A 25303-nucleotide genomic window follows, 5' to 3' on the forward strand; every position below is an offset into this window, starting at 1 on the left:
AAAAATAACCTTGGGAGAAAACAGGCTCACTGTGGGGCCAATTCCCCTCTGGCTAAACAGCATAAATATAATGACAATATTAGTTATTTATTTGCAGTGCAATTCGTGGTTTATATATATATATATATATATATTTTATTTATTTTTTCTTTCTTTTTTTTTTTTTTTTTACTTTAAGATTAATGATTAATGTCTTTGTAGTCCATCCTGGATTAAAATCAATTAGTAATTGAATGAACAACAAACTGCCAGAATTAATAAAGCCCTACTGAGTTTGTTTGTTATTAGTGTAAGTATATTTTTTCAATGTATGTTGCTAGTGTAACTGATCATGTTCTTGCCTGGCAACATGTGAGTCCCACTGCACCTTTTTCAGCTCAAACAAAAGATTTAAACTCCTCCTCCCCCCGTCGAGTTAAGGTGTGAATCGCTGAAGCTCTGGGTGTTTAAAACGTATGTCTGTTAAAAAAGTTTCTAGAAAAATGTCTCTATAAAAAGTGTTAAAATGGTTCTAAAGTCCTAAATAATGCACTGAACCAACTGGAACACGGATCTGTCCTGATGTCCTCTACAGATAAAATAACCATAGTATCACCATGGTATTTTGTAGTAAATAATTGTAACCACAAATTTAAACATGGTTACTATATACACCATATACACACCACTATATACACCATAGTTAATATCATCAAATCTATATTTTCCGTCAAAAAAATCATGGTTACTACAATATTACTATAGTAAAACTACTTTTATATTATTTTTTATTTATAATAAATAGTAATAAAGAAATTATTAAGAGTGGAGTCAAGAAACAGAATGGGAAAAATAATACGACAAGTGCAGAACCGAACCCTGGTCGTTCAGACACTGGCACACTGACGTTACACTTCACGCCATTAGAAAGATACTCTTAACGCACTTTGTTGTGTATTTCCATGTTGCCAATAAATTATTGGGGTTACATCTGAAAGCAAATAGTCACTCCGAAAAATTATAAATGTTATCAAGCTTTGGGGCAATATTAGTTAATAGCAAATATTAAGTACCAATAAAATACTACGACAGATAATGAATTACAAAGCTTGTAACCTCCAGGTTTGAACCGCATAGCGTTTATGGTTATAACATGTGTGGCGTAAAACTCAAATGCATGTATTGAGACAAATATTATACAAATTATGTGGTCACAGTACTAACTTCCACCCTAATTTATGTAGTGGAAAATTGCAATTATTTTTTAAATATTTTCAAATATTTCAATTGATAAATATTCTGCTCCCATAAATACTGATTCTGTTAACTTTTTCTTTCGTTTTTATTGCCAGGAGAATATAACATAATATTACACAATGGTATACATATAAATATTTTAATTCACATTTGATAATTCTGTTTATAGAAAATGTGGGCTAGTCTATCGGCACATTAAAAGAAAGCACAGGTTCATAGTCGTAACAGTTTTTGGAAGTCACAATTTGAATATGTGGTCTAATGATGCTCGCTCATAATGTTCGTGCATATTTATAAAAATACTCACAAATGATAATTATCTCTAATGAAATGTGAATTAATAAATGCAAACAAATAACTCTCCAGTACGTGGATGTCCTTTGTATGGCAGTTGGCAAAACAAGCTTAACTTCTCTTACCAACTTAATGGTCGTTGCGTTTGGAGAAAGAGCTTTGAGGCATTCAGCTCTGGCCTGTTGAAATTCTATGGTTATGGCGCCCCTTAGCAGGTTAGATCTGCTAATGACCCATTCACACTGTGATTGCGGTGGTAGAAAGCCTATTCTGAATGGATACCCACTGTAGGTTGCATTTTCAATGCAATGGGCATTAAATCTCTTAAATTCTCATCCTCCACAGTATTAATCAGCCACAAGACTGTGGCTATCTGCTTTGTTACAGCAATCATGGTAATGATTTGCATCAGGGCTTCTACGCAGCGTCAATCGCCGCTTTGAACTCCACATGAAAAGTGCTCCAAACAACGTCTCATTCTGCGTTTTGTTGATAGTTAAGACTTGGCTTGCTTCTTTGCTATTTAAAATGTGCCTTACTTAGGCTGAAAAATACTTGATTTCTGTCACAAGTTTTATCTAGGCTTGTTTTGTACAACAAATAGCATTAAGAGCTCCTTTTCCCATCACTTTACCACTGATACTTAATCACTGCTTTGTGTGATTGTGGTGTGCGTGTCAGTGTATTAAGTTCGGTCAGTTACATTGCAAAGGTTCCACCCTTCCAACCAGTGTTTATAGTGGCTTAAACTGTATTAACTGTAAATGTGTAATCATGATTAATACAAATTAATGTGTTAAACGTTTTTAATGAATTGTATGCGTTAACACGTACATTTTTACAGCTCTAAAAAACACATAAAAATAAACAGATCTGAACTCTTTTTTTGCAATAGCAACACTGAATCACATTTAAGCAATAAATAAAATCTATTAGCAGGTGTATTTTTTTAAGGCCATCTACAGTATATATTGCTAACTGTTTCCATGTAAACTATCCTGCAAATGAACCACACACCACTCTCAAAAGGTCAACGACTTATTTGGAATATGTTGCTATGACTGGACTCTTTGAAAGCATGCGGTTTGCTAAAGTAGATCTTCCCTAATGATGCTGTAGCTGCTCTGACATAATTACTGCACCAGTTTCCCATTTACATAAACAGAATAGACAAGACTGATTATATTGTTTGTCAATGCCACATAAACTAATAAATATATAAAATAGTCACATATAGAATTGAAATTTTAAAACGCTTGTCATAAAATCTTAAACCCTCTAGATACAGTGTCTTTTAGGGAGATGATTTTCAATTAACAGCAGATTCACTTTAAGGTAGGTGGAAGATTTTTTGGATAATAGATAACTTTTGCCATGCTTTTTTCTATGATGTAGTATCTGTGGGATTTGAGTATGAATCATGCCTGAATTTGATCCTATGGGAAAAGCGGACAGCTACACTGCAGGGATATGAGCTGGAGGCCTCCAACATGGGCGGCTGGACCCTGGATAAGCATCACATCCTGGATGTGCCGAACGGTGAGAATTGCTTATTATTATTCCCTGTGAGGTGGTTCCAATGGGATATGTCCCCTTGCCAACTCAGGGGTCAGTGCCTCTACCTAGATTCATCACCATAAATATTCATCTTAATGTGAAATATAGTTCATTGCCTCATTTGAACATAATAAAGCAGAGTTTGAAAGAGCTAATCATTCACAGCAATGACAGATTAAATCGGAATCATTAACACAGCATGCCAAGTCAGAGCTGTGCTCTCCAACATTATTGGGGGATATGATTTGGCTGAATGAACTTTAGCCATGTTTTAGGCAAAGAATGCATACTTATAGCTTAATTTAATAAAAGTGCCATTAAAGCACAACTGCGAGTATGGAAATGTGGCATTATTCCACCAGACGTTTACTGTTCCTTTGTCTTCATAATGAAACTGGGTGACAAGGAAGCCTATTATGTCATCTTAAATCTTGACATTTATATACTGTACATAGTGCCATCTTTTTATTCTTTGTAAAAGATGGTGATGTGCACAGTTTGAACCAGATCTAGCAGTCTCATATGACTGCACATTTTGGGAGAGAAGTCAGCTCTGCTGCACATCATAATGTCCTAAAAGACAACACAAGATTAGACTGACACTATTCAGGTGCAGTTGTTTCAGGTTATTACTCTAGAATTAGTTAATGTGACACCATCAGATTTTGCCTTTCCTGAACCAATGCTTTATAAATGTAAGCCTCTTTTTGCTTGCTGGCTAAATGCCAGTTGGCCTTGGGATTTTCACACCCTTTAATCTGCCGACCTGCGGAATGAATGGTCATGGCCGTCTGCTCAGCCTTTATTTTTGCACCTCTAGACAGTTTATCTTGTCTAAGCACCATTCCTACCCAATATGAGTTTAAATTCTCATTTTACACCTAGAGCGCCAGATTGGATTAAACCAATTGCAGATTTTCAAAAATATAGAGGCTTAAATCATTATCTTATTTTTGATAAGACCGTAATTACAGGAATGCTTTGATGTTGGCATTATATCATGTAATAGTTTATACAAATTATCATCAGTTAATAGTACATTTAATTGTTTTGCCAAATCGTAATAAGATGCAGAGTGTGCATATCATTTTACTTTCAATGTAAATCTTTCTATATTTCCATTACATTATGATGGCGCCACGAATGGCTGCGCTGTGAAGCGCTCCTATTGTTTTGTTGTTTTTGTTTGTTTGTCCTGTGTTTAGTAATCTTTTTTCAGTCAGTTTGACCAGAGACGAACAGCTGAACATTCGACAGCTTATACCAGACAGTCTTTTCCCGGTTTTTGAATATTCAGACGTTTTGCTAGACATTTTAGTTGGAGGAGACGCAGGCGAGGAAGACGAGCCGGTGCGCTGGTCAAACTCTGTAGGCGGGGCTTTCGAACAACGCTGCCGAGCATTCATTTTGCGAATCTCACTCTCTTCCTAACAAAATGGACTAATTATATCTCCTCACCTGCACAAACAAGGATTTTTCAACCTCTGCTGCCTTGTGCTTCACAGAAACCTGGCTGAATGAAGCCATTCCAGACAGCGCGTTACATCTGCTGGGCTTCCAGCTGTTCAGAGCGGATCGCATCGCGGATTTAAAGGGGAAAATGAGAGGTGGTGGAACATGTTTTTACATCAATGAAAGTTGATATACAGATGTAACAACGTTAAAGAGGATGTGCTGTCCTAATTTGGAAGCAATCTTTATTAACTGTAAGCCTTTCTACTCGACGTGGGAGTTTTCCTCATTTATTCTGGTGAGTGTGTATATCGTGCCAAACGTGTGTTTGAATGCAGTGCTGCAACAGCTGGCTGATCAAATCACAGACACGGAACAACAATACCCGGACTCCGTTATTATTATTCTTTGGGATTTTAACAAAGCAAATCACACACGTGAACTGCCCAAATACAAACAGCACATTACATGCCCCAACAGAGACAGGAACATACTGGATCATTGCTACACAACAATAAAGGATGTATATCGCTCTGTCCCTAGAACAGCTTTGGGACTCTCTGATCACTGTCTGGTTCATCTTCTTCCAACCTACAGGCAGAAATTAAAATCAACCAAGCCAGTAGTAAGGACTGTAAAGAGATGGACCAATGAAGCAGAGCGGGAACTACAAGCCTGCTTCGATTGCACGGATTGGAGTGTTTTTGAGGCTGCAGCCATAGACCTGGATGAGCTCACAGATACTGTTACATCATATATCAGTTTCTGTGAGGATATGTGCATTCCTACTAGGACTTATTTAAAGTTCAACAATGACAAAGCCTGGTATACAGCAGAGCTCAGGCAGCTTCATCAGGCCAAAGAGGATGCTTACAGGGGTGGGGATAAAGTCTTGTACAATCATGCCAGGAACACACTGAACAAGGAAATCAGAGTGGCTAAAAGAAGATACTCTGAGAAGCTGAAAAACAAGTTTTCAGCTAACGACCCTGCATCAGTGTGGAGTGGCATGAAACAACTCACGAATTACAGGACTCCTACCCCCAACCCTGTGGTAGACCAACAACTGGCTGACGACCTGAATGTGTTCTACTGCAGATTTGAAAGGCACAATCTCACACCCCACATCCACTCTGACCTTCACTTCACACCAACACCTCCTGCAACCCCACTCCTCCCCCTCCTGCTACTCAACCTGCACTTAAGATCTGTGAAGATGATGTGAGCCACGTCTTTCGGAAACAAAAGACAAGGAAAGCTTCAGGCCCAGATGGCGTCTCACCAGCGTGTCTTCGATCCTGTGCTAACCAGCTGGCCCCCATCTTCACACAGATCTTCAGTAGATCACTGGAGCAGTGTGAATTCCCATGCTGCTTCAAACTCTCAATCATTATTCCTGTCCCAAAGAAACCAAAAATCACAGGACTTAATGACTACAGACCTGTCGCCCTGACGTCTGTGGTCATGAAATCATTTGAGAGACTGGTGTTGGCCCACCTGAAGAACATCACTGGACCCTTTCTAGATCCCCTTCAATTTGCTTATCGAGCAAACAGGTCTGTGGATGATGCAGTCAACATGGGATTGCATCATATCCTGCGACATCTGGACAGACCAGGGACATATGCAAGGATCCTTTTTGTGGACTTCAGTTCAGCTTTCAACACCATCATCCCAGCTATACTCCAGAATAAATTACACCAACTCTCTGTTCCCATGTCTATTTGTCAGTGGATTACCAGCTTCCAGCACCTGTACAATCAGCACTGGTTCCCCCCAGGGATGTGTGCTCTCCCTACTACGCTTCTCTCTCTACACCAATGACTGCATCGCCAAGGACCCCTCTGTCAAGCTCCTGCAGTTTGCAGACAATACCACTGTCATCGGCCTCATCCGAGATGACGATGAGTCTGCATACAGAAGGGAGGTTGAACATCTAGCTGTCTGGTGCAGTCAAAACAACCCTGAACACGTGCAAAACGGTGGAGATGATTGTGGACTTTAGGAGGAACACCCCAACACTGACCCCCCTCACCATTCTAAACAGCACTGTGGCAGCAGTGGAGTCATTCAGGTTCCTGGGCACTACCATCTCACAGGACCTGAAGTGGGAGACACACATTGACTCCATTGTGAAAAAAGCCCAGCAGAGGTTGTACTTCCTTTGCCAGCTGAGGAAGTTCAACCTGCCACAGGCACTGCTGGTACAGTTCTACTCAGCGGTCATTGAGTCTGTCAAAAGCACTCACAGACACAGTTGAAGGCAGTGGAATAAAAAAGCCTTGGAACTGCATATTCTGATTGAGAGCACTGAGGCATAGAGCATCCATCCTAGAGCTTTCAGCTCCGTTAAATACGAATCCATAACATGATAATCCGTTCTTTAAAAAAAAAAAATCATAACTCTAACTAATTAGAAGTAGGTTTGTGGTTATTTGCATTTTATACAGGGTATATATCTATGTGCTGTCAATCTTCTTTAGCATCATCTTATAGGTTTACTTTGAAAAGATTGGCTCTTAAAAGAGCTGAGGACATAAATCAAATCAAATCAAATCACTTCTATTGTCACACAACCATATACACAAGTGCAATAGTGTGTGAAATTCTTGGAATGTGAGAATTTAAATAGAAATTATTTTAAATAGAAAATAAATGTGACTCCCCCTGGTTAATCAAAGTTATATAAATTAGATGAAAGCGTTTTAATGCTACCTTTCCCTCCTTTACAATTAGTGCATTTCTGTACAACAGAAGAACATTAAGGAGATGGGGAAAAAATTCTGTCCTGGAGAACAATACAGATGTAATCAGTTTGCTGAAGGGAGATCTTCTTTGACAATCCCATTTGTCTCGCTGCATGATAATGCAGATGCAATCATATGTGCTCACAGTTTGTGGCTTACACGTCTGATCAGAAGTCAACAGCAATGCAAACTCTGTATGTGAGCATATGGGATTCTGAGTTTGAGCATACAGAGCATGTATGTTTCTGTATGTGAGCATATGTCGCTGTGTTACTCCCCAGTGCTGAGTTTTTATTTGTCCTTTTAACAACTAATCTCTTATTGATTTTAATTATTTATCATACCCTTTTATATTGGTGTCTATCTCAAACTTTTTTCTGAGAGAAATTTTTCCAATAGGGCAGAGTGTTTTGTCTGAAGCATATTTAGGAATGTCAAAGAACACCTGGATGATTGGACATTCAGCTTGTTTGCTTGACATTTACTAAATAGCTTTATTTATCCCATTGCTATTTAATCAGTATATTTGCTTTGTGAATAATCAATAAGCATAAGCATTACATTAATGTAGTTGACATCGAATGCAATTTTCATTTTGTTCATAGACATTGACATATACTTGAGAGTGGCTAGTTTCAGGTTAATCAGGCCTGTGTGATTACATGCTGTAAGTACTGAGTAAAACTTATTAGCATGTATTGTACTTTAAATATAATTATTTTGTGACGCTGCTTCGCACAAGGTCCTCAAAGTGCTTAAAGTGTTTGAATTTAACTTTTAGAAATGTAAGTACTGGAATACCTGGAAAATGGGCATGTTTTGTTGAAAAGTGCTTAAAAGGGTCATGAAATGCTCTTTTTTATAGTTTCATTATCTTCCTAATCCACTGATAATGTTAGTAAAAAAAAAAAAAAAAAATCACCAAAATAGTCATAATTTTGTAATATATGATAATTTTCCACCCTGTCTCTGACCATCTTTCTGAAAAGCTCGATTTTTGCCTCAGCTTCTCCTTTAAACTTCAGTGTAAACACCCTCTGTTATGATTGGCTAACAATGTGCAGCCCCTCAAATTCAGCCATTTTTGAAACTCAATCGGAAGAGAATAAAAAAGCACCAAAACATTAGAAATGTACATTTCACAGTTTACACATAACGCACATCCAACACTCACACCCTGTCTACACTGGACGCTATAATCAATGATGCTGTCTACCATGGAAGTGTCCGTTGCGGCACGTCACTCCAACAGTAAACAAACAGGTGTCCCATTCCATTTTGCGCTGCCGCTACTACTGCCAACAACACAAAGAAACATTTCAGAAAGTTTGTGTCAATGCGCCCGGTGTAGACAGCGTGTCAGCATCATAAACAATCATGACATTTGAAATATTAATGAATGGAACTGTTAACTTGCGTGTTTGATCGAGTCCAGTAGTGTTTTTAACTGTCCCATATCCTTCAGTGACAATTCCTTGGCAAAGACTCATTTTATGACTGCTTCACAAGATGCACACATCCAGTTTATCATCCTGCACTGAGGTGCACATCGCCGGAAACAAATCAAAATGGTGAAAGACGTCCATCTAGTGTGTGTTTACACACACCAACAATTAGAAATAGCACTGATAGGCGAAAGAACAGTTTGTTGAGCAGTTTAAGCCACAAAACAACAGGAGCCACAGCAGCTGATGAAACGCATCTTCTCTTCAGAGTTGAAATTTGACACTGCGTCTTTTAAAAGCATGCCAGAGAGATGACAACAGTCAAAGATGTCTGTGTAGTATATGTTTGTATACAAAAATATTTCAAAATAGTCCAGATGGATCCCCTTTTGTGTTCAGGAGTAGTTAGGTCACAGACAGTAGGCCTTTTGTCCTTCTTTCTGTCTCTGTTTATGAGCCAAGTGAGCACCAGTGGGTGTGACCGTGGGTGTGATGATTTAAAAATAGGTGTTGACTGTAGAAGCCATCTTGAATTAATGAGTACCCCAAGTGATGTAGGGTTGTCGCAGAAGTAGAGAATGGGGCGTTTTGGCAGCTTGGTTTCAATAAATGCTTTTATTGCATTGGGGATTAAGTTTTGAATATTTTTTTTATTTTATTTTATTTTTTTATAGTAGAATGACCTCTTATATGTCAAAATATCATTTTCATGACATGACCCCTTTAAAAGTGCTTGAAATTAAAATGGAACATTTGATTTTGGTTAAACTTTACTACAGACTGTTTTTACAATATTCTTCCTTGTAACGCATATGCCTTCACAGACAAGTGTAAAGTGACATTTGGATTTCTTGCACATTATGAGTGTAAACATTACATTTTATATCCAAGCACTCATTTTCATTGAATAATGTCTCTCTTAATATCCTTTCTGTTCTTTGCAGTCAGTTGTTCATCAAGAAGTAAAAAGAAGCATTCATTCTAGTCAGACATAGCATGGAAACCAAGCAACTCTTCTCACATTAATTAATGTGCGCTCATCCAAAAAGCACGTCTGTCAGATGCTTGCACCGAAGTGCTGTATTTCTTAAAGAGACAGTACCATTTTAGCAATTGTCTAACAAATGAATGTAAACTCAAAGCAAAATATTTGCTTTATATATATATATATATATATATATATATATATATATATATATATATATATATATATATATATATATATTTAGCAAAATGGGTTCTACGTATTTCTGCAGTTTTCTAGAGGCGCTACAACAATGAGTTTTATTCACCTTCAAATCATGGGTAAAACAGCAAATTAACACTTCATAAACACTTATTTTTTGCTCTGTACCTCACACAATATTATCTTATGACACAGACACACTTTAACTATAAACCATTATTTGAAAGACGACACGTTAACGTTTACATAACTAACTACATTCACAAGCTTATTTAAGCATGACTAAGTTTTTGCCGTGACTTTGAACGTGGAAGACCACGTTTAGATGTCGGGTTTAGGGTAGGGATATTGGTTTTGTTTATTTAAAACTAGAAAAACAGATGACGTTTTAAAGGTTAATGCTCTATCATCTTGCATTTGATTTTTATGACACTATTGGTCAGGTTTTGGTTAAAGGTTCAGGTTAGGGAAGTAGGTGTTGTTGTTTTAAAAGTCTTAACCTTATAAACATAATCTTTTTGGAAGAACCTTTAACTTGCTTTTAGTGCCCCTCAGTGAACATTTCACCTCAAAACTGCAGCAAAACTTTTAACATTTAATTTAGCAAAAATGTTGCCAGAGTCAAGTAATTTTTTTGACATCAGGCTGGTTTTCCATCCTTATTAAACATTTTTTTTTTTTTAAGTATTGGATCATTAATAAATGTTTTGTAAGGAATATATAGTTCTCAAATTAGATGAGGTCATGTAAAATACTAAGCTTGCAATTAGTCAGTGCTTTATTACGACCTTACTACACAATAATTGCTGTAATATAAGCATTCCTGAAACAGTAATAAACAAATTAAGCATAAGTGTATATCCACTTCATTAGCTATATAAATGTATAATTTATTTATTAACTATGAATTTATGCCTTCTTAATGTTGTAATTTACCACTGGTTTGCATAAACTAAACTACATTGGTTATGTATGGTTAACAAGTTCTTTACTAAGGATGAAAACAAATATTAAACTGCTTATATTTTAATTTATTAAACAATAATAAATTGTTTGCTACAGTGAATATAAATTAATTTTTTTTATTTTTATAAATAGCCTATTAATGAATTAACAACGTAGGAACAATAATCAATAAATTATCAATTACCTGTAAGCTAATGCTTTACAAATACATTATACTGAGTAATATTAAGTGTTAATGTTAACCTAAACAAATTGCTTCATGTGATAACACTAGAAACATGGCGGCACGTACACACGCAGCAGCTTGGAGCTCTTTGTCAGGCTCCCCTGTCCTCCTCTTTTATCTTCTCCTACATACACACAGTACACTACAGACACACACATGCTGCTACCCCCCACCCTTTGCCCCACAATGCTGCTAATACTACCCACCTGTGTATTGTGATTATATATGCATGTGTGGAAATATGTATGTGCGGTATTTATGTATATATATGCTTATATTTATATATGTGAGTATGTGCATGTGTATTTATATTGGTTTTGGATTGTATGATTATTTCATTTGTATTTCATTGTATTTAGCCTCTTGCATCTTGTTCTTAAATCTACTGGTTGGACTGAGCCGCACAAAATTTCGTTCTACATGCTACAATGACAATAAAGGAATCTAATCTAATGTAATCTAATCTAACATATAAATGTACTGTTTTTATTCAAGTAAAAAAGATGTTTTAACATCACTCAATCAACCTTCAACACATTAAGTTACACCATCAAAACTAATTATAAGGGTTAGATCAAATAGAAGTAGCTCTTTAATATAACAATTATAGGTTACCACTTTTTACAGTGTATCTTATCTAACCCTTAAAAAGTACTCCCGTGGGTTTAACCTAATGCAGGTATATTCAGTCATATTAAATACATGTTTTGACTTAAAACCAGTTGTTATAGATGTGTATTTTTTAAAGAATATGTAGAGCAGCAGGTGCTACACTGAAAAAATTGGTAACCTGCAATTGTTACAGTACCTCAAGGATCAATTTCTACTTGATCTAATCCATAAAATATAAGAATAAAAAATCAGTTGGTGTAACCTAATTTGTCATGTAAATTAAGATTAAATAACATTTTGGAATAAAACCTGTTAATTTAGATGTGACCACATGAACCACATTTTAGGTTAACTTACAAAATGTCTTACTTCTTCCTTATTACCTCACAGTTACTATGCGGGCCAGGTTTCTGAACACCGAATAGGGTGGACATATGTTAAAATCCCAAGGATAGGTAGTCTTTTTGGACTGGACAGGAAGTTTTGAGATCTGAAAGTTACAGTATGTTTTTATAGTACATTGAACTATTTTATATATATATATATATATATATATATATATATATATATATATATATATATATATATATATACACACACATACAAATCAAGGAGAATGATTTTTCATGATATGACCAATTTAACATAATATGAACACTAATGTAATGAGTGGCTGATGCTATTATTGACAGTATGTTGATTATTCCAATCAATGTAGCAGCTGTGTTTCATTTTAGGAAATTATTGCACTTTTCTTGCTTTGCAGGGTTTGTTTTAATAGTCAAAACACATATTCCAACCCAGCATTCATTAATCATGTCAGTGTATGCACAATTGCAGACAGACAAATCTTAGTACTTAGGTTGAAGTGGGAAGTTAATTATTATATAGTTTCCTGTTCTTGTATTTGAACAGCAGTTCATAGGCAAAGTGCATTGTGCATAATGAGATTAAAGCAACGCAATGCAGCAATTTCACAGTTTGAGTTAGTGAGAAGTGTCATTGGTTTGTCTCGTCATCAAGGTCAATGACTTTGTTGAGTCACATTTAAAAGCAGCCACCCAAGCCAATTTATATTACTTAACGGAACGTTGTAGAGCTCTGAATGAAAAAGAGGCTAGACATTCTTAAGATCCCCTCTGACCATGTCTTCATTCCTGTCCTCCTCTCAATCAATTAATCAATGGCAGGGCCCAATCAAGCAGGAACAAATTGCTATGCATGCTGCTTTGTCGCACATGGGAAGACATTAGCCATCATTCACATACAGTTCAGAATAACAGAGGTTTTGGGGTCATTTAAGCACTGTTTGAATTAACGGCTGATATCAGCCAGTGACAGGATACAACATATGCAGCTAAAGTGACAGTTATCTCACTATCAAGGAATGCCCAATGAGGCTTGGCACCAGATACACTTGATTCATCTCCTCAGCTTGCCACTGCACTTGATAGGTGACAGGCTGTTTTCCATCCCCAGAGCTTCAATGATCTAAGAATCTCCTCAGCTTGCCACTGCACTTGATAGGTGACAGGCTGTTATCCATTCCCTGAGCTTCAATGATCTGAGTAGACCAACCCTTCCTTAACAGACCTTCCTTAACTTTGTTGTGTTTACGGCACCAAACAAAATGAAATCTCAGATGCACAAGAAGAGCTGGAGCCTTGAAAAATATTTCAAAAGAATGAATTCAGGGTCCTATAGTTTTGGTGAAACAGCCGCTTAGCCAATTAAAAAGCAAAGGCAATAATGTGTAGCCACTGAGGTAGCTTGTTACTGAGCTAGAGAGGTAGTGCCCAGCCAATAACAGCACAGTTCAGTGCAGGGCTATTGATGTGATTAATAGGCCAAAGCAAGTGTTAGAAGTCTAACATGTTGCTCAGTATGAATAATTTATGGCCCTGGGCATGGCACTTCCCTTTGAAGTTCCTCTTTGAAGCCAACCCAAAAAAGAAACAAGTTAAATTTTCACAGGACTGAAATATTTATCCGTAATGACCCAAGCTCTTAGCACAGCCTTGGACTGAAAGTGGTATTAAAGTGATTGAAACAATTAAAGGTTTTAGGATGGGAGCTGAGAACTATGGGGAAAATAAAGCACACAGCGGTGTAGACAGTCACCTCTCAGGTGATCAGAATGTCTCCACTTGCCAAAAGAGAACTGCTTTTGTGTGGCACAAGCTTTTCTGTCTCTCTTAGCATATGTTAAACAACGTAAAAAATAAATAAAATAAATGTCTAAAACGGTGAGAAATACTAAATGCATTAATGTGCTGAAATAATGGCTATGCAAAAAACAGTATTGACTGTGGTGTTGACGTTTGCTAATTTAAGATAAGGTCTAAAATAGCTGGTTCTTAATGTCATCTAATGGAAGATATTGGATAACATAGGCCAAAAACTAAACCAAAAAGGTGCCATTCTGGTTAAAACTGGACTACTGAAGAAGAAATACTCAATTTATTTTAAAAGTTGAAGTATTCATCCATATTAATGAAAATGTTCATTATGGTAGCTCTGATGCCTTTAGCAAATGAATTCTTTTTTGAGCTTTCTCATCAAAGTGCTACTTCAATGTCTACATTAATAGAGTTCCTAGCGAAATTTCAGAAAGATCACAGCATTAAGTCCCACTAAGTGATGTCCAGGGTTTAAAACTTTTATCTTAAGTTGAGTTTTATACTCAGGCTGTTCATTACAGACAGCAAGGAAAACCCTTTTTTTCCCACATCCATTTTATAGGTTACATGAGCATGTCAGCTTGTGAAGTCAGATATGAATTTAAAAAAAAAAAAAAAAATTGATGTGGTTTTGTAATATATATATATATATATATATATATATATATATATATATATATATATATATATATATATACACACACACACACACACACACACACACTGGCGGCCAAAAGTTTGGAATAATGCACAGATTTTGCTCTTATGGAAAGAAATTGGTACTTTTATTCACCAAAGTGGCATTCAACTTATCACAATGTATAGTCAGGACATTAATAACATGAAACTATAACATTACTATTTCAATTTGAAACAAATGTTCAGAACTTCTTAAACTACTTCAAAGAGTTCTCATCAAAAAATCCTCTACGTGCAGCAATGACAGCTTTGCAGATCCTTGGCATTCTAGCTGTCAGTTTGTCCAGATACTCAGGTGACATTTCACCTCACGCTTCCTGTAGCACTTACCATAGATGTGGCTGTCTTGTCGAGCACTTCTCACGCACCATACAATCTAGTTGATCCCACAAAAGCTCAATGGGGTTAAGAACCATACCACTCTTCCAATTATCTGTTGTCCAATGTCTGTGTTTCTTTGCCCACTCTAACCTTTTCTTTTTGTTTTTCTGTTTCAAAAGTGGCTTTTTCTTTGCAATTCTTCCCATAAGGCCTGTACCCCTGAGTCTTCTCTTTACTGTTGTACATAAAACTGGTGTTGAGCAGGTAGAATTCAATGAAGCTGTCAGCTGAGGACATGTGAGGCATCTATTTCTTAAACTAGAGACTCTGATGTACTTATCCTCTTGTTTAGTTGTACATCTGGCCTTCCACATCTCTTTCTGTCCTTGTTAGAGCCAGTTGTCCTTTGTCTTTGAAGACTGTTGTGTACACCTTTGTATGAAATCTTCATTTTTTTGGCAATTTCAAGCATTGTATATTCCTCAAAACAATGATTGACTGCCGAGTTTCTAGAAAAAGCTGTTTCTTTTTTGCCATTTTTGACCTAATATTGACCTTAAGACGTGCCAGTCTATTGCATACTGTGACAACTCAAAAACAAACACCAAGACAAAGTTAAGCTTCATTAATGTTAAATTTTGTTCAAAAATGACTTTTTTCAAATAGTGATTGTGCTGTTTTTACATCAGTAATGTCCTGACTATACTTTGTGATCAGTTGAATGCATCTTTGGTGAATTAAAGTAACAATTTCCTCCCGAAACAGCAAAATCTGTACATTATTCCAAACTTTTGGCAGCCAGTGTGTATATATAGTACTGTGCAAAAGTCTTAGGCACATAAGATGCTTCACAAAAACATTTGTCTTAAGATGGTTATTTATATTTTCAGCTTTAGTGCGTCAATAGGAAATATACATTTTAGACTCCCAAACATTTATTTTGCAAAAAGAACAGGGTGCCCTGCAACAGATGGCATGGATCCCACAGAGCCTCCCACTGAATATTGAGTCAGTCTGGGATTACAAGAAGAGACAGATGCAATTGAGACAGCCGAAATAGATAGAAGAACTGTGGCAAATTCTCCAAGAAGCTTGGAACATCCTATCTGGCAACAACCAAGAAAAACTGCATCCAGGTGTACCTAGGAGAATTGGTGCCTTTTGAAGGTAAAGCTTTTTTTAAGTTTACTGGAATTTGTTTGATGTTAATTTATAAATGAAAACTATTTATGGCATTATTTGTGAAGACATCCTCACTATGCAACATTTTTCCCAAGTGCCTAAAACTTTTGCACAGTACTGTATGTATGTATATATATATATATATATATATATATATATATATATATATATATATATATATATATATATATATATACTCACTTTATCCATGCGATTAACTTGCAGCTTCAAGTTCCTCGGTGTCCACAACACTGAGGAACTGCACCCAAGACTTTCACCCACTATTGTACTTGTGTATATGGTTGAGTGACAATAAAGGTATTTGATTTGATTATCTAATCAGCCAATCGTGTGGCAGCTGTGCAATGCATACAATCATGCAGATACGGATCAGGAGCTTCAGTTAAAGTTTACATCAAACATCAGAATGGGAATCTGATGGGAAAAACTTGTGATCTCAAATGGGGGGGGGGGGGGGGTATTTCTGTAACTGCTGATCTCCTGGGATTTTTGTGCACAACAGTCTCTAGTTTACTCAGAATGGTGCCAAAAACTAAAATCATCCAGTGAGTGGCAGTTCTGTGGACAGAAACACCTTGTTGATGAGAGGTCAATGGAGAATGGCCAGACCTGTTCGAGCTGACAGAAAGGCTATCTCAGAAAACCACTCTGTACAATTGTAGTGAGCAGAATAGCATCTCAAAATGCACAACACATTGAACCTTAAGTTGGATAGGCTACAACAGCATAAGACCATGTTGGGCACTTTATTAGGACCATAGTGTTCCTAATAAAGTGCTCAGCGAGTGTGTATATACAGTATATATACAGATGTGCTCACAAGGCAGAAATTGTGAAATTTTGGCATTGATTTTGAAAATATGACTGATCATGCAAAAAAACTGTCTTTTATTTAGGGATAGTGATCATATGAAGCCATTTATTATCACATAGTTGTTTGGCTCCTTTTTAAATCATAATGATAACTGTAATCACCCAAATGGCCCTGATCAAAAGTTTACATACCCTTGAATGTTTGGTCTTGTTACAGACACACAAGGTGACACACACAGGTTTAAATAGGTAGACCAAGAAAGATTTCAGCCACAACTGCCAGAAGAATTGTTCGGGATACAAAGAAAACCCCACAGGTAACCTCAGGAGAAATACAGGCTGCTCTGGAAAAAGATGGTGTGGTTGTTTCAAGGAGCACAGTACTTGTTGACCCCTCTCCAAACATAGCGCTTATGGTTGTGACCATAACTGCAATTTAAAAAGCCACAGGTGTGGGAAATTAACCTTTAATTGCCATTTAAACCTGTGTGTGTCACCTTGTGTTTCTGTAACAAGGCCAAACATTCAAGGGTATGTAAACTTTTGATCAGGGCCATTTGGGTGATTTCTGTTATCATTATGATTTAAAAAGGAGCCAAACAACTATGTGATAATAAATGGCTTCATATGATCACTATCCTTAAATAAAAGACATTTTTCTTTGCATGATCAGTCATATTTTCAAAATCAATGCCAAAATTTCACAATTTCTGCCAAGGTATGCAAACTTTTGAGCACAACTGTATAAATATATATATATATATATATATATATATATATATATATATATATATAATATGTGTGTGTGTGTTTATATATACTGTTTTTATTATTATATTTCAGGGATCCTGTATAAAGGAAGTGGTGAGAATGTGTTTCTCTCCCAGCTTCCTTCCATCATCAGCACCATTATGGGGAATGGCAGACGCAGAAGCATCTCCTGCCCAAGCTGTAATGGCCAGGCAGAGGGAAACAAACTGCTGGCTCCAGTGGCTCTTGCATGGGGCATTGACGGCAGCCTGTACGTTGGTGACTTCAATTACATCAGGCGCATCTATCCGTCAGGCAATGTCAGCAGTGTCATGGAACTCAGGTGAGTGAGTGGAACTGGATGGATGATTTGAACATCAGCAGCACAGATACACGCAAAACTTGCAGAATACCTAAGGTGAGATTTTGAAGTAAAAACGCACAGGATGCTGAGAGGCAGCATCAGAGATCGTCTCTCTGCAAAGCACTAGACATGTCACAGTCAGATTTAGAAACATGTGACAGGAACATGACCTCCAGTTAAGCGTGATTTGTTTCACCTAGGATCTGAATCACTTTTCTATATCCTTTTTCAAATCTATTTATTTCTTGGGATTTCTTTCAATTTTTCATGCTTGAAATTTCACACAGGATTTTAGAAAAGACAAGTGTAACTCTATCTTTCAATACAAATGTTCTCACACAGAGTGTCAGGGATTCATTTTAGAGCCTCAGTGTGATTGTTGTTTACAATAAATAGTTGCCAGTGGGTAAACAGCACTATGAATGGTGGTCTGATCCAAGAGGTTCGGGTATAAACTACATAGAGAGTAGTGTGAAGTAAATGGAGTACTTGTATTTGCCAAAACTTGCATCACTATATTTGTTTTCTCTCCCTTTTCAAACTAACCAAAGAAATAAGGATTTCAGGCATAGGTAAGTCACAATATAATAATCATATAATGATTTGGCTGAAGTGGTTTTTGAGAGCCATGCATGTATCCAAGTTTCATCCAATTAATCCAACATTGTTTCTTTTTAGATCAACAAGATTCACTCACAGGCTTATCCATGACCCTTTAGGACAGATGTTTAACTTCAATATTTTCTAATGGAATTTGATTTTCTAAAGTGTATGCACAAAAAATGGAGGTATTAACCCCAGAAGATTCCAAGACACATAATGTGGCAAATGCTTGAATACCACCTTTTTATAACCGTCCAGAAAGATTTACTCTAGCCATCCAAGTGCACTCTAGAATATGATACTGTGGCTGACACATAGGGCCTACAGCTGAAAGAAGAACCACTGTTTTACATTTTCACATTTGGAATTTACCCAGGCCAGTGCCTTTGTGTTTGAATTGGATACCAAACAGTCCAGGATATCGACTGAATAGAGCACACTGAGTGTGTGAGAATACCCTTAAAATTGCTTTTGATAAGAAGTGAAAAGATTTATCTGATCCTAGAGGAGAAGGTCACAGATCTCCACACTGTAGTCCTGCACGAATTCTTGACTCTTGGTCATTTAGCCACTAATAGATGTCTGGAGGGGCCGCACTAACTCATTCAGAAATGATCAGACTGATTGGGAGATGGAATTAATGAATGCAGATAAGCATAGCATTATGAAAAGATATCAGTTGTTGACAGTCATTAAGATATGCAAATAATCACCACATCACAGAGAACCTTCTCCCGCAAGGGAACGGAAATGATTGAAATGATCTGGCAGTCTTGAAGTCGTCATCACAGCCCCCGCAGATACGTTCCAGTCACATCACATTTACTTCCCTATCACACATTCTTTTTTCCTTCTTTCCATCTGTCATGAGCTCACACTCTTTTGATAGATGTGAAAAAACATGCTGCGATTCTGAACGTCTTTAATGATATTAATATTCTAATCAGTCTCTCATTTCATCTGCTATCTACAATTGCAATGTCAAAGCAATCATTTATGAGTCGCATCAACTGGGTCTGACAGCAGACTAATGTCTTCTCTCATAACACCTACTGTACTGTCTACCCAAGTAACAATCCTGCTCACCGGTATTACCTGACCACGGATCCAGTGACTGGGAAGCTGTACGTGTCAGACACCAACTCCAGACGCATCTACAGCCCGCGGGTACTCGCTGGCAGCACGGAGCCTCTGCAGACCTCGGAGGTGGTGGTGGGTACTGGAGATCATTGCCTGCCTTTTGATGAAGCTCAGTGTGGAGATGGAGGGCCAGCCACCAAGGCTCTTCTAACAGGACCCAAAGGTGTGGAAATAGCAATAGATAATAGTCTCAGCCAACAATACCTGGAAGGATTATTAATACTAATTGTAAATTGATTATCATAGCAGTGAATGATTTGCTTTTCGAGTAACAGTGGAGTTTTTTCAGTGGTGGTTAAACTTGGCAACATCTGAAGTTCTTGAAATGAATTGAAATGAATGTCTGAGGCAAAGATTGGAATTTGATTGACATGAAAGATCATCCCAAAGCACTGGAAGCTTTTAACACTATATTATGTGCTGAAGCTTTGGATTGGTGCTTCAACAAGGGAAATGGAAACTGACAGCCCCAGGATAGGTACTAAATAATTTGACTGAGCCAGACACAATAGATTGATGAAGCTGCTTTGAACGATTCATGGCTTCACAGAAATAAATTATGAAGTGTCACTCTTGTCTGGAGAACATAGACAGCATATTTCAGCATATATACTCAGAAGAGTTCAAAAGAGTTGTTTTCATTGTTTTTGAATAAGCTATGCTGTCATTTACACATGAATACACACACTGGATGATGGATACATGTGTGTAGATATCATATACTGTACTGTACTATGTTATGGACGAGAATGTAATGCGTTAAATTTATTAGATGTTTTTACACTGTGCAGAGATCTACATTCAGGCAGTCATAACTAGAAATAGTGGAAGGCACTGGTGCATACCTGCATATTCCTTGGGTGGGACAGAGGTTTTTGCCGTAACTGTCAGTTCACTTTACCGTGTGTTCCTCAAAAAACACAAACCCAAGTCTACCACTCAGCTACACACACATTTACCAAGCAACAGTTACTATAGCAACCCATACTCCCAAAATTTGGGATTTTAAAGTGGGTTTGATGCTTTCCCACATGCTTTTGTCAAATACCCTGAGAAGACATACAGACCGACAGAGACAGTGCGAGGAGAGAGACAGAGAGTGAGCACTGACAGAAAGGCTTGAGGGAGGGAGAGATACATCCTATTCCACTTTTTCCTTAAGAAATAATTCAGCAGTGGGAAGCAAGATGTGAATAATTGAGGGCGATGCTTTCTGCAGTGACCTGAATAATGGGAAGCCAAACACGACACATGTACCCGCTGCTTGGATCAGGCAAGCAAAGAGCACAGCTGTGTGACCTGCACATTTCGTTCTTTCCCTCTCGTCTCTCCAGGGATCGCCATTGACAAGAATGGACTGATCTACTTTGTGGATGGGACCGTGATCCGGAAGGTGGATCAGAACGGCATCATCTCAACCCTACTAGGGTCTAATGACCTTGCGTCTGCTCGACCTTTGAGTTGTGACTCAGTAATGGACATCCATCAGGTGACAAGTGAAAAATACTCAAACACTTAAGTAATATATAACTGACCAATTCAATTAAATAAATGAGTTGCGGTGTATGTACTTGTTTTAGCTGCTGTTTGTTTATACTTAATCCAGTGCAATTTAGGAGATAACATAGTAGACAATGGAGTGTTAAATCTTATCCAAGACACAGCTGTGTATCTCACAATGAAACAGCTGCTAGTTTAACATTGCATTATTTCTCTGCATTGCATGATTTCTTATTTATCTGTCTTTAGGTGTCATTAGAATGGCCGACAGACCTGGCTGTCAGTCCGATGGATAACTCTTTGTTTGTGCTGGATGGCAGTGTGGTTTTGCGGATCACTGAGGAGGGGCAGGTCAGCGTGGCAGCGGGCAGACCCTTGCACTGCCCCATGCCTTCTACAGACATCTCTGTGACAGAAATGCAGCGAGCCACGCATATCCATCTGGAATCCCCCAGCGCCATTACTGTCTCCTTCAATGGTGTGTTGCACATCGCAGAGACAGACGAGAGGAAGATGAGCCGCATACGTAGCGTAGCAGCAGATGGTGAGATCATTCACCTGGCAGGGGCGCCTTCAGACTGTGACTGCAAAACCGACGTCAACTGTGATTGTTACTTAACAGGAGATGGCTTCGCTAAAGATGCTCGTCTGAATGTGCCATCCTCTCTTGTAGCAGCTCCGGATGGAACCCTGTACGTCGCTGACCTGGGAAACATTCGAATTCGCATGATTGGAAAAAACAGGCCGGCACTTAACAGCATGGGCTTGTATGAAGTGGCCTCATCCGCTGAGCATGAAGTGTACATGTTTGACAGTAATGGAATACACCAGCATACGGCAAACTTGATCACTGGAGACTTCAAATATAACTTCAGCTATAGCAATGGGGATTTGACCACAGTGGCTGACAGTCATGGGAACACACTACGAATTCGCAGAGATGCCAGTGGACTCCCTGTCCGCATCGTTGCACCTAACAACCAGGTTATTTGGCTAACTGTAGGCTCAAGTGGTGGGCTGAAGACCCTTGGCACACAGGGGCATGAACAGGTGCTGCTAACTTACCATGGCAACAGTGGTCTCCTGGCAACCAAGAGCATTGCTAATGGATGGACAACATTCTATGAGTAAGTATGTTTAAGGCCATATACATACTAATTCGTTTTCAGTTTCCCAAGTCATCATTTCCCAAAGTATGTAGTAATGGAGAGTGTTTTCTAAATGTCTTCGGTGAAGGAAAATACAGTTCTAATGGGAACTAATGAGGCGGAAACATTGGGAAAATAATGCGTTTTCAAATGAAAACATATTAGTGTGGACGTGGCCTAAGAGTTTCAACTGGTTATTTATTGAAGTTTATAAAATACACACACACACACACACACACACACACACACACACACACACACACACACACACATATACAGTGTGTATATATCTATAGATATATATATCTATATATATATAGATATATATATAGATATAATTATTATTATTATTATTAAGTTTTGTTTACAACAAACAAAAAACAACAAAAAACAAAAGAAGGAAAAAAAACAATACAGCTGGACTGTTTCATGTACTAATACAAAGAAAGAAAGTAGTGAAAATATAAAATTCGAGATCAGATAGATTTATCCAATAGAGGAAATCAAGAAAAAGCAAAGGGTAACAAGAACTGACAAACATTAAGATTCTTCCAAACAATCCAGTAGAGGCCCCCATGTGTCTTTAAATCATTTTTGTAAACTAGAATCACTAAAATGCAGCTGTTCCATTTAAATAATATAGAGCATCTCTTCAAAGGAGCTTGTGAAGACTTCTATTTATTACCTTTTTGGCTGCAATCATGCACACCATTAGAGTCTGCTGATGGGTGTGGGGAAAAGTACCTGCCATGGCAGAGTTTTCCAAAATCGCCAAATTTGGATCAGGTTGGATGTCTAATCTGTATGCTTTTGAAAAACATTCAAACATGTTTGACCAAAAATCATGCAAAGTAGGACAAAACTAAACGGAAAAAAAAAAGTGCTAGTGTCCCCTCTGCTGCCTTGCTCTTGTCACATTACTGTGACACTGAGGTAAACATTTTAATTAATTTAGTTTTAGGGCAATGAAGCCAGTGTATGACTTTAAATTAAACTAATTTATACCTAGAATTTATGGAACAACTCTTTGTTCGTGACAAGCCCGCTTCCCAGATCTCATCAGACACTTCATGATTCAGCTCATTGGACCAAGCTGCATTAAGATGGCAAGTGTTCACAGATGTTGTAAAAGCACAAACAAAGCGAGACACCAAGTGCCTAGTTTCCGGATTAGAAGAACAAAGGTAATAAACAACATGGTCCTCAGGTTTATTTATAACATTTCTAATCAGAAAAAAAAAGAACTTGAATTGAACTTGCTTTAAAGATCTTCTAAATAAAGATCACTCCATCAATCTGAAAAGGTAATAAATAAAAAAAAAATAAAAACGTTTTATCTGTCTTAAAATCTTCAGTACATTTTCAGAACATAATTACCACTCACTTGCAAACAAATTTTAATTCTGAGAAGAGTAAAGCTGGGAGAGAGAATTTTAGCACTGACATGGCTTCTGCTCTAAACCAAAACGGACAAGTATCAGGTAAAAATTCATCCAGAATGCCCCTCTGCCAGTGAGTGATAGTCCTGGCATTTGCTGTCCAGTAAAAATGTTTGAATACTAGGAGACCTAGGCCTCCACACTCTGTGGGTTTCTGTAGATGGGTTTTTGCTATTTACAGTATGACAGTATGAGTTGTCTTATAATTCAAAACAAATGAAAGAATAATGTAATCAAGGCTGCAGGCAAATGAATGGGAAGATTCTGGAAGAGATACAAAAACCTTGGGAGTGTAACCATCTTTACTGCATTCACACAGACAATTGGTAATAAAGGAATTAGTCTCTAGCTCTCAATGTTTGATTTAAGTTTATCGATCATTTCTAAGAAATTTCATTAAAAAAATAGTTTAGGGTTTCTTTGAATGTTGAGGCCAAGATATGTGAAATAATTTTTCACTACATTAAGTGGTATGCTGTTCAAAAAAACTGCTACTTAGATTATCTATAATGGCATAAATTCCCTTTTACTCCAGTTAATTGTGCATCCTGAAATTCTACTAAATTAATCAATGTAATCCAATAATTTAGGGACAAAGACAATAGGACAGTGATACATAGACACAAATCATCTGTATATAAATTTACAAGACTTTCAGTGCTGCCTAATGAAATCCCAGGGTGGGATCTGATCCCTATTGCCAATGGCTTTAGTGGAGTGTCAGAAAGAAGAGTTCAAAGAGCGTTAGCTTGTCACACTCCACGGTGTAAATCAAAGGCACCAGATCTATCACCATTAGTCAATATGAAAGATGTTAGACACAAAGGATTTTTACCCATTTAATAAAGCTTTTAAAGTTTCAAGCACGTATGGCCATTCTATCTGGTCAAATGTCTTTTGGCATCTAATCAGATAACAGCTGCGGAGTTGTCAGCAACCACCAGTCAGTGTATAAGATGTTAAGAAGCAGACGGACACTGCAGAATGAAAACCTTCCTGTGATAAAAAAAAAAAAAAAAAAAAAACTGTTTCATCAGGATGAATAATTGTTGAAATACTGTATGTTATGCTCCCCTGGAAGCCAAAGTTTGGTTAAAACTTTTTGATCGAAGTTTAGGAGCACTATGGGTCTATAACTTACTGGGTCAATATACATTTTCCCATTTTAACAATACACAGATATGTGCCTCAGACAAGAAGTCATGGAGTCTCTTCTTTTTACAAAAATCTTTCACCATTCTCAGCAAAAGGGATTAAATTGCCCAGTTTTGATTTTACCTTCTGAATCGCTTGCTTTTTTAAGTTTAAGCAGAAGGCTCCCTATTTCCCTACTAACAATGGAATTATGTTTATACTACAAATTTAGGATTTTGTTGTAGTCAGTATTTTTCTGTCAAGTGTTTTCTTCCCCATAATCAATCG

At 37.4% G+C, this 25303-nt stretch overlaps 1 protein-coding gene across 1 annotated transcript in view; it reads left to right on the plus strand.

The window, feature by feature from the left end:
* The window catches only part of LOC127412901 (teneurin-3-like), a 203018-nt gene that overhangs the window by 160051 nt on the left and 17664 nt on the right, over positions 1-25303 (plus strand). Inside the window, exons 20-25 of the mRNA XM_051649606.1 lie at positions 2926-3069; positions 17781-18030; positions 18603-18623; positions 19725-19957; positions 21129-21283; positions 21544-22421. Of these exons, the coding sequence (XP_051505566.1) occupies positions 2926-3069; positions 17781-18030; positions 18603-18623; positions 19725-19957; positions 21129-21283; positions 21544-22421 (1681 nt within the window). The remainder of the gene's footprint in view (positions 1-2925; positions 3070-17780; positions 18031-18602; positions 18624-19724; positions 19958-21128; positions 21284-21543; positions 22422-25303) is intronic.

This window comes from Myxocyprinus asiaticus, chromosome 22, assembly GCF_019703515.2.
Source record: "Myxocyprinus asiaticus isolate MX2 ecotype Aquarium Trade chromosome 22, UBuf_Myxa_2, whole genome shotgun sequence".
Lineage (NCBI taxonomy): Eukaryota > Metazoa > Chordata > Actinopteri > Cypriniformes > Catostomidae > Myxocyprinus > Myxocyprinus asiaticus.